The sequence below is a fragment of the Erpetoichthys calabaricus genome, chromosome 16 (genome assembly GCF_900747795.2).
Source record: "Erpetoichthys calabaricus chromosome 16, fErpCal1.3, whole genome shotgun sequence".
NCBI classification, from domain to species: Eukaryota; Metazoa; Chordata; class Cladistia; order Polypteriformes; family Polypteridae; genus Erpetoichthys; species Erpetoichthys calabaricus.
In genome coordinates this window covers 32,622,650-32,634,319 of record NC_041409.2, presented here as the reverse complement: position 1 = coordinate 32,634,319, position 11,670 = coordinate 32,622,650, and the positions used below count along the sequence as shown (strand labels likewise).

Below are 11,670 nucleotides of genomic sequence, written 5' to 3'. Positions count from 1 at the left end.
GGAATTGACTGTAGACCTCTGAGACAGGATTGTCTCGAGGCACAAATCTGGGGAAGGTTACGGAAAAATTTCAGCTGCTTTGAAGGTCCCAATGAGCGCAGTGGCCTCCATCATCCGTAAGTGGAAGAAGTTCGAAACCACCAGGACTCTTCCTAGAGCTGGCCGGCCATCTAAACTGAGCGATCGGGGGAGAAGGGCCTTTGTCAGGGAGGTGACCAAGAACCTGATGGTCACTCTGTCAGAGCTCCAGAGGTCCTCTGTGGAGAGAGGAGAACCTTCCAGAAGGACAACCATCTCTGCAGCAATCCACCAATCAGGCCTGTATGGTAGAGTGGCCAGACGGAAGCCACTCCTTAGTAAAAGTTCACATGGCAGCCTGCCTGGAGTTTGCCAAAAGGCACCTGAAGGACTCTCAGACCATGAGAAAGAAAATTCTCTGGTCTGATGAGACAAAGATTGAACTCTTTGGTGTGAATGCCAGGCGTCACGTTTGGAGGAAACCAGGCACCGCTCATCACCAGGCCAAAACCATCCGTACAGTGAAGCATGGTGGTGGCAGCATCATGCTGTGGGGATGTTTTTCAGTGGCAGGGACTGGGAGACTAGTCAGGATAAAGGGAAAGATGACTGCAGCAATGTACAGAGACATCCTGGATGAAAACCTGCTCCAGAGCACTCTTGACCTCAGACTGGGGCGACGGTTCATCTTTCAGCAGGACAACGACCCTAAGCACACAGCCAAGATATCAAAGCAGTGGCTTCAGGACAACTCTGTGAATGTCCTTGAGCGGCCCAGCCAGAGCCCAGACTTGAATCCGATTGAACATCTCTGGAGAGATCTTAAAATGGCTGTACACCGACGCTTCCCATCCAACGTGATGGAGCTTGAGAGGTGCTGCAAAGAGGAATGGGCGAAACTGGCCAAGGATAGGTGTGCCAAGCTTGTGGCATCATATTCAAAAAGACTTGAGGCTGTAATTGCTGCCAAAGGTGCATCGACAAAGTATTGAGCAAAGGCTGCGAATACTTATGTACATGCGATTTCTCAGTTTTTTTATTTTTAATAAATTTGCAAAAACCCCAAGTAAACTTTTTTCACATTGTCATTATGGGGTGTTGTGTGTAGAATTCTGAGGAAAAAATGAATTTAACCCATTTTGGAATAAGGCTGTAACATAACAAAAGGTGGAAAAAGTGATGCGCTGTGAATACTATCTGGATGCACTGTAAATATGTTTTAAAGCGTCTCTGGTATCGTCTTCTGGTTTGTTTTCAGAATAAACACATTCAAACAATTTTGGTGAGACAGAGTTCAAACTCTAGATATTGTGTTGATATATTATATTTTTTATTGGCTATAAAAGGTGTCATTTTGCTTGGCTTTTCTCTACATTCATAATGGCTAACACGGTACAACACCCTAGTACTACAGATATATTATATTGATATTCAAAAGTGTCAAAACGGCAATGATGTGTATCTCAAAAATCTGATGTGCTAGCTTAATTCCAATTTCATATATGAAATCAGTGTAAAAAACTTAATAAAGAGCTGCTCTGAAGTTCCCAGTAGCAAACAAAAAATATTTTTTGTAGACCAGTGAAAGGGCAAGAGCCATGCTATTTATATTTAGTTTCTAACCATACACAGTTCCCAACAGATGGTGCTACATTGGTTCAGACATAAATCTAGTATCTTTACTATTCCTTCCATGACAGTTATAATGCTGTTTGAAATAATGTATGAATTAATCAAGTTTTTTTTTTCCCCAGTTGGTTAAAATGAAGTAACTCTTACTTTTGCAAATTGAGTTTAAGTTTATATTACAAGATGAAAATAGGATATTTTCATGGTGCACATATGCTAAATAAATTGTGCTGTTATTTTTCATAGTGCTGGCTATCCAGCTATTTATAGATAAATAAATCATTTCCATTATAGACCTACAATGGTAACATCTAAAATAAAAAAAAATATTAAAGATTTCTGCAAAGACTAACATATTTATATTGCAGATAACTGAATTCTCATTTAAAAAGCAAAGAAGAATATTTTATTTTGTTCAGTGAAATTGGCTAATATTTTGTTTAATATGGTTTGAATTTGTTAATTGATTTAAAAAGAGTACTTCATAACCATAGACTGAGCCCACGTCAACAATTATGCAAATAATACTGCTTACTTGATAGATACACAAAATCATTCAATACATGATAAATAACAAGGAAACAAACTTCCCATCTACTTAAGCTGACTGAAAGAATACAGCAGCTGATTCCCAATACAATTGAATCAAGATCACAAGAGAGGAGACATAAAATGTAATTTTAACATGATAGTTAATGGTATAGCCAGTTAAAATGGAAAAAAAATATCTAACATTAGATTTGAATTAGGCCATTGATGAAGCTCATAGATCTTGTTGTTTAGCAGGTCTCAATATACTGTACTTCTATTTATGCACAAGTTATATTACTTTAATATACACGTTAACGAAAACTTTACCTTCTTTAAAACTTGGCAAGATTTTGAAACAGATTTTCTTTTTAAGATCAAAGACCCTGATTTTTTATACACTTTTAATAGTAGGCATCATCAAAAGGTTTTATGAAGCAAATATATAGCAATAATAAGAACACATACGTAACTAAATTTAATTTTGCATCTGGCAATAGTAGATTATCAGTACTGTATAGACTAAAGCTTTCATTTGGAAAAGTATATGTTTTTTGCATTAAGTTTTCCAATGTTCAGGCACACAATGGAGGACATGTTGTTGTTAATATTAAATTCAATCCATCTAAAAATTGCTTTTTATAACTTTGGCTTCTTTCTTTTGACTGCACAACACCATTATTCATGCATTCAAATCAACCCTGGGTTATCACATTTCTTATCCAATCAGCTATTTTGCACATTTTCTTTTTAAAACTAATTTACTCTTAATACCATACTCTGTAATTAACCAAGATATCCAGCTGAACTTCATACATTTTTCCACTTACTCCAGGAAACTTTTTTCTTTTTTCATTAAAGATATTGCACTTTATTAGTATAATAGAACATAGATATAATCCATAAAAGGCCTAAACTTTGCACTAGTACTTTTTAAGCAGAGAATTAAATACATTTAAAAAACCTCAACAAGGCAATGGATTTACTTTTTTGTTGTTTTGTTGAGATTGAAAACTTATTAGTATAGTTGAATGATTTGATAAATCAGTGCATACAAATGACATATTAAAAGGTTTCCTTCTACAGATGTCACTAGTATAATAAATGATGTAATGTTCACCTGAGCTGAAGGAGGCATTATCAAAATATAGCAGAATGTAGCAGCTATGAAGAAGGATCTCTCTAGCAATTCTTTTATTTAAGACTAAGAAAACTTTTATCCAAAAAGAGTTGATAAATGCACAATGAAAAAAAGTGCAGAGTTGGGTGCAACTGCTGATCCTAATGTGATGTGGGAGACCTTCCGTGACAAGACACCGAAGGTTGCTGAAGGTTGTGTTGGTGTTGCTGGTGTTTCCAGAAAGGAGGTATTTCATCTTGTAGGGCACCCTGGATATCATCGAGGGGAGTCGCAGCACACGGCTCGATGGCAACTTTGGTCTGTTCTGGGAACTGAGAAGGATGGCTGCAAGGGCTCTGAGGGCAGATAAGGAGGTGTTTGCTGGAGGAATCTGTGAGCAAGTGACACACCATCTATGATCTAGTGACCCACATCCTGCTTACAGAGGAATCAAAGCATTAAGCACATCTGAATCTGTTCCTCGAAGATTCACAGGACGGATGATGGAACAGTCCTTACGAATGACACTGCAGTTATGACCCACTGGGCTGGCTACTTTGAGCAGCTGTTTAAAGCTGATCCTCCAGCTAAGATGTTTGACACCTTTGGGTCCACTGTTCTTGAGGGTGATCCTTCAATTAACTGTGAACCACCCAATCTCACTGAGATTGCACAGGTGGTGAACAAGCAGAGAGTATGGAAGGTTGAAGGTGGTGACTAGGGTGACCTTAATTTAAATTATATACTAATGTCGAAAAATATAAAGAAGAAATTTTCTGCTTAGTTGTCTAGGGATCTGTCTATTCAAGGCAGAGTCCTACTTCGTAAAGCAGAGGGGTTATCAAGAGCATCATATGTCATTAAAAGTTTCCAAGTCTGATAGTGTGGAGCTAGATAAAATTCTTTTTAATGTCAAATGGAAGAAGAAGCCTAAAAAACAGAACCGCAGTGTTTTTAATGTCGTTGAGTTTAATGCACTCAACCAAAGTATTAAAATGAGCGGGATGAAACGATTCCATAAAATATTCTAGGTAAATGGAATCGCATACCCAATTTAATTTTTAGCATTATTGGAGGGTTGCGTTTCCTGACGTTTAACCCGCCTATTTGAGTGTTTTGCTCCATCGATACAATCCCCCTCGCGTTCTTAGATCCGCAGATCAGCTGCTTCTAACCGTTCCCAAGGCACGTTCCAAAGCTCGTGGTGAAAGGGCTTTCTCCGTCGGTGCACCCAGGCTCTGGAACTCCCTACCCTTACTGGTTAGGCAAGCCACTTCAGTTGCCACATTCAAATTACGCTTAAAAACGCACTTCTTCACATTGGCTTTTAATTCTTTACTTGTTTCATTTTCTACTTGTTTTTCGTTATTTTCTCTATTTTATTGGGTCCTCTGACCTGTTTTTAGTTTCTTAGTTCAAATTCTCTCTTAATGTTTGCTTTTAATATTTTGTTTTTAGTCGTTTGTTTTAACTGTACAGCGCTTTGGTCGGTTGTAATGCTGTGTTTTTAAGCGCTCAACAAATAAATATGGTATGGTATGGAAAAATGTATAAGCAACATATACATAATTTGTCTTTAATAAAAAAAAGCTTTAAAGAGTTGCCTTTTAATTTGTAAATATTTATTAAGGTATTACTCACAAGAGATGGCCTTTATTCTTACTTACAGTAAATGGCTTAGTAACAAGACTTAATGATTCAGACTGACCGAAAGTGACTTCCTACCACCCCAAGATATACAATTATAAGCACAAATCCGAAAGAGGCGTGACTCGTGCCTTAATTACATCAAAAATAAGCGACGGATATCTGCATACTTACTTACACGGACAGACTGGAGAAAAATACCTTAGCCTTTTTTCGAAAATATTATTTGACCTTCCCTTGCCTCTTTTCCTCGCAGCATAATTTAAATTTCTTTACTATTTATTTATGCAACGTGTCGTTACAAATTAATAATTCTAAATTGCACTGAACACTATTATTTTCCAAAACTTTAATAAACGCTTGCAATTCCTTTACAATTCGATACACCTGCAGACGTACACTGACCAAAACAAAACGCAGTTAAAGAACCAAAGCAAATATTTAAAAACGCCGCACAGAATGATGCGTCATCGCCGGGCACATATACTTTGACCAATCAATGACAAGAACGTCACCGCCACCTGTATGTTTAGTAACTACAATGCCCAGAATTCCTGGCAGACTCGGAATGGGCGGGGTGTCAAAATCTTGCTGTCAAGTTGGGTTTGTAGTTGTTGGCTACATGGAGCTGCCACAGCCTGTTTCATCTCAGGAGACTGGAGAAAGGTAGATTTGTCCCCGTCACACCGATCTGGTGCAGTGCAAGTACAGTTAAGAACGCGTTTGTTCGCGTGCGTCTAACTTTAACTTATATGTCCCGAGATATCTATAACCTAGACAAAGTTGGGTGGCGCAGATAAAGATAATCATGTGTTCAATGTGACTCTGTCGTGTGTATCAGGATCCATTGCAAATGAGGCATAATTTCCTCCTAAAATATAACAGGAAAAATACAGATTTTGTTTTGATTGGCTGTGGAGCATACGCGTAACCATAATAACCAAACGCGCAAGCGTGATAGCACACGTCTGGGTGGGAGGTCTGAAAAGAACTCTCCTCTGTTTAACGTCACATTTGTCCCTTTCAGCTTTCCATAACTTTTTGAGACGATCCTCGCGTCCAAAGCTCACTCCGTGAAGCCTCACGAAGCATCAACACATTTGAAGCAATTGTGTCGGAAATCGTATCGAAGCTTCGAAGCATTTGACACTCACCTTTCTAGTGACACCTCCTGGCCATTTTCATTAGCGTTACACAAACTTATGATCCACTTCAGTGACGTCTGTTACAACTCTTATTGCTTTTATTTTTTCGCAGCTACAGACTGACAACGAAGAGATTGGTTCGTCAGCAGCTTCTAGTGTCTGATGTCTAAAAAATATTAATATAACTGACGCCGACAGGCAGAATGCACTATACGATAGCAAGAGTTAAACAAAATAAGACGCCTCACCTCATGGATTCCCGGCTCTTTCAATTAGTATTTACTTTTGCACTGTATTATTATAATCGCTCCTGTTATTAGTATTATAATTAACCCTCATCTTTTCTTGAGATCACATTTAATAGCCTTAAATGTTTTCTTTGGTCTGACTTAATTAAAACGGAGTAGACAGAAAATAAAGGTTTATCCCTGTACTTTGCCATGATACAGGTAAGCACATTTCAGAAAGAAAAGGTGAAATCCTTAAATCACAGATGTTATTATTCGATCAAGTATTGAAATATTTAATTTATTAATACTTTACAATATTTTTTGGAGTTCAAAAGTAACGAGTTTGCGACGAGAAAAGACGCCGTCAGTGGCTCAATTAACTAAGGTGGTTGCTTTTCAAATTCTGAGCGTAGTGCGAGTTCGAGTCGAACTAAAGACTCATCATAATTAAAAAAATAATCTCGAGTGAAATCATTATAACCAATTTGAACTAAATAATTTTGAGAGATACTGTGGAAGGATCGCATAAGAGATCTGTTCGGGAATCATCCCCACTTAGAATCACCAGCAAAATGCGATGACTAATTGCGTAAGGCAGCTGACGTATTTACATTAATTCATCTTCTATTCATCGCCATTTGACGTCCATGAACCCCTCCATTGAATAAGGTGATAACAAACCCACTGTGGTAGATCAGGTTGAATTTGCTCTGCTGCACCAAACATTCAAAGGTGTCAATCCGGAGCACATCAGAGAGGCTGAGAGACAAGGCGCAGATCAGTCACCGACACACAGACACACACGAGATACTCCAAGGTGAGCAGTGCATGTATCAAGGTCGGCATTAAAGATCCTCTTGAGTGCTGAGGCAACAACAAAAAGCAGCGGGATAAACACATCTGGACCTGCTGCCGAAAAAGCATTTGCTTTCAACAACAGCATCCCTCCTTCGTGAATATATCTTCAAGGTCAGGACAGGCGATCAGTAAAAAGTTGTCTTAGTCACAGCACAGTGCAATAATAAAACATTTCCTAAAACATATAGTTGCCCAGTCTGTATCATTCCTAAGCAATCTTCCAGTTACAGAGGCGCAATCCCAGTTACTAACACATTTACCGTGTAGCTCCCCCCCAACCCCCAACACTCAAAGTAAGAGCACATTCCATCTTATTAATTTAATATTTAAAAATTTAAACCGCTAAACCCGCCATCAACAACTACAATAACAGTTGAAATCGTCACTCAAATATTTTTTTTGTTATAGACATAAAACAAGATGCCTATTTCCATTTGATAGATCTTAACTAGTGTTCTCGCCTTGCTCGCTCTCGGTCCACGGTGGAATTTGCTGTTAAATGGAAAAAAGAAAAAGAAAAACAAGACTCTTTTGGGTCACAATTCACAACGGGTGGACGTGGGACCCCAACCCACGCAAGCCTTATTACGGAGCGGCAACGATACCGCTACACCACTACTGTTTTCGGGAAGGTGGATGTATATAATACATGTTTTGTATGTATGTATGTATGTATGTATGTACAGTGGTGTGAAAAACTATTTGCCCCCTTCCTGATTTCTTATTCTTTTGCATGTTTGTCACACAAAATGTTTCTGATCATCAAACACATTTAACCATTAGTCAAATATAACACAAGTAAACACAAAATGCAGTTTGTAAATGGTGGTTTTTATTATTTAGGGAGAAAAAAAAATCCAAACCTACATGGCCCTGTGTGAAAAAGTAATTGCCCCCTGAACCTAATAACTGGTTGGGCCACCCTTAGCAGCAATAACTGCAATCAAGCGTTTGCGATAACTTGCAATGAGTCTTTTACAGCGCTCTGGAGGAATTTTGGCCCACTCATCTTTGCAAAATTGTTGTAATTCAGCTTTATTTGAGGGTTTTCTAGCATGAACCGCCTTTTTAAGGTCATGCCATAGCATCTCAATTGGATTCAGGTCAGGACTTTGACTAGGCCACTCCAAAGTCTTCATTTTGTTTTTCTTCAGCCATTCAGAGGTGGATTTGCTGGTGTGTTTTGGGTCATTGTCCTGTTGCAGCACCCAAGATCGCTTCAGCTTGAGTTGACGAACAGATGGCCGAACATTCTCCTTCAGGATTTTTTGGTAGACAGTAGAATTCATGGTTCCATCTATCACAGCAAGCCTTCCAGGTCCTGAAGCAGCAAAACAACCCCAGACCATCACACTACCACCACCATATTTTACTGTTGGTATGATGTTCTTTTTCTGAAATGCTGTGTTTCTTTTACGCCAGATGTAACGGGACATTTGCCTTCCAAAAAGTTCAACTTTTGACTCATTAGTCCACAAGGTATTTTCCCAAAAGTCTTGGCAATCATTGAGATGTTTCTTAGCAAAATTGAGACGAGCCCTAGTGTTCTTTTTGCTTAACAGTGGTTTGCGTCTTGGAAATCTGCCATGCAGGCCGTTTTTGCCCAGTCTCTTTCTTATGGTGGAGTCGTGAACACTGACCTTAATTGAGGCAAATGAGGCCTGCAGTTCTTTAGATGTTGTCCTGGGGTCTTTTGTGACCTCTCGGATGAGTCGTCTCTGCGCTCTTGGGGTAATTTTGGTTGGCCGGCCACTCCTGGGAAGGTTCACCACTGTTCCATGTTTTTGCCATTTGTGGATAATGGCTCTCACTATGGTTCGCTGGAGTCCCAAAGCTTTAGAAATGGCTTTATAACCTTTACCAGACTGATAGATCTCAGTTACTTCTGTTCTCATTTGTTCCTGAATTTCTTTGGATCTTGGCATGATGTCTAGCTTTTGAGGTGCTTTTGGTCTACTTCTCTGTGTCAGGCAGCTCCTATTTAAGTGATTTCTTGATTGAAACAGGTGTGGCAGTAATCAGGCCTGGGGGTGGCTACGGAAATTGAACTCAGGTGTGATACACCACAGTTAGGTTATTTTTTAACAAGGGGGGCAATTACTTTTTCACACAGGGCCATGTAGGTTTGGATTTTTTTTCTCCCTAAATAATAAAAACCACCATTTACAAACTGCATTTTGTGTTTACTTGTGTTATATTTGACTAATGGTTAAATGTGTTTGATGATCAGAAACATTTTGTGTGACAAACATGCAAAAGAATAAGAAATCAGAAAGGGGGCAAATAGTTTTTCACACCACTGTATGTATGTATGTAATGAAGACAAAAACAATTATATATAGATGTATACTATATGACATACGTTCAGTGTTGCACGAAAACGTTGCATGAGGTGAAGAATGGATATTTATGAGAGTATTATAGTGAGAGATGTGTCCTCACCCGTATTACTAAAGCTCTTCTTTGCAGCATTATGCATTCTACAAGTTGGCATTTGTATGATGTATAATTTATAATTTTATTTTTTGCCATAAAGTATTATCGGGCACAATCATTTAACATGTATGGATCATCCACAAACATTCATTTCAATGGGAATTCTGTCAAGTTTTTGAACTCTGTTGATGCCATATGTACTTCAAACGGGAGCTTGATGAATAATGATTCCAAGCACTAAACAGACATGCACACTGGAATCGTCAAGCTTGGTTAGAAGCACTGAGCAATGAGATTGCATCATGACGGGGCTCCAAAGCCTCAGACATGCGTAGTACTGAGATCATGACAGGGCTCCGAAACCTCAGACATGCGCACTGAGTTAACTGAGCAGATTCGAAGCCTCAGACATGCGTAGTACTGAGATTGCGTCATGACGGGCTTCGAACGGGTGTCATTACCCGATCTGCGTGCCTACCCAATTTGTGCGCGCAGGCGTATTGAAAGCCTAACATGCCGTAAAGTGTTCACGCATGCGTTAAACAGATTGGGCCGCACCGTAAAGTGTGTGATGACTTAGCCTTTCAATATGCACGTGCACACAGATCAGTCCGGCAACGGGAACCAGGTAGTGACACACACCGCATGCGCTTAATGAAAAAAACATTAAAAACAAAAAAATCCACTTTATGGCACGGCCCGATCGGAACTGTGCATGCAGTACAACTTGACATTACGGTTTATTCATTTTAGTTCCACATTAGTTTACCATAATGAAAATAATCATCCTGCAATATAAACGAAGCAGCCTTTGTGGTGTAACGTTGATGTCCAGTGTTCAATCGCCGTAAGAGGAAGCTTAGGTGTGCACACCTGATAAGCCACAATTAAGACGAACTACACGCTGTGTACTCTTTGTATTATTTGGCAGGTACTGTCTGTGTAGGTGTATATATATATATATATATATATATATATATATATATATGTATAAAATACAAGTATGTAGTGTTTTTATTTTTCCACTCACGTAATAAATTATACAAAGTCCCCTTTCTGTTTTTATCTATTGTTGCAATTTCCTTCTATGGACAAATTGTGTTTGTTTAAAAACATCTTTAGATATCAATTATAATTAATAAAATTGCCATTTGTTTTAAGGCATCAAGTTTACAAAACCTAATGTAGCCAACCAGTTTTATAGAAATAAATGGCCCTTTTTCAAAAAAAGAAAAGAATTAACACTGTTGCATGGCATTGTGTTGACTACCGCCCCATCGCTCCCCCCCCCCCCCCCCCCCCCCCCCCCCAGTGTTAACTGTGACAGTCCACTTGTTAAAATTCTTTAATTCGTTCTCAGTTGTGCAATCAGGTCAGATGCTGAAGAAATCAAGAGTATAAAGCCACCGGTTCAAATCCTCATTTATTCCAACGGCTATTAATCTTACAAAGAAGTTCAACTTTACATCCATAGATTTAAATTAAGTGAGTGAGCTGTTATCACTTGAATCAATTTATATAATTTTTTTTTACAGTAAGTTGCTTGCTGCTGCTATAGTTCATATTTGTAATACGTTTGTTCTTAGTGATGTGTTTTTAATGTTATTTCAAGGTGTCTCTGTAAAACCCCCCAAAAAAACAAACTTGCCTATTAAGACAATAAAACTGAACTGAATTTAACAGCTGTAAAATAAAATATTCTCCAGTAACTGAGCAGAATTTAAACAGCATAAAGTAGTTCAGTTTATGATGAACACCATGTGGACAGAGGGCAGTGATATTCTTTCTTACAAGTTTAAACAACATAACACACCATTATTTGTGTGCAGACTCGTCTCGTGAATGGTTTTATTCACCCATATTGATACAGAGCCAGTTCATTTTTATAACTTTTTAATAAAAAGGAAATACAATACATTTTCATACATTTTTTATTGAATAAATAAATGGTATGTTTGAAAAATAACAAAAGTGAAATATCTGTGAACAATGTTTGTCAAAAGAAATTATACAGTAATCCCTCCTCCATCGCGGGGGTTGCGTTCCAGAGCCACCCGCG

At 38.4% G+C, this 11,670-nt stretch overlaps 1 protein-coding gene across 1 annotated transcript in view; it reads left to right on the top strand.

Annotated features, from left to right (window-relative positions):
- Positions 1–5,500: 5,500 nt before the first annotated feature.
- The window catches only part of ganc (glucosidase, alpha; neutral C), a 124,604-nt gene continuing 118,434 nt past the window's right edge, over positions 5,501–11,670 (top strand). The window contains exon 1 of the mRNA XM_028822299.2: positions 5,501–5,608. Coding sequence (XP_028678132.2) covers positions 5,511–5,608 — 98 coding nt within the window. The 5' untranslated portion in view covers positions 5,501–5,510. The remainder of the gene's footprint in view (positions 5,609–11,670) is intronic.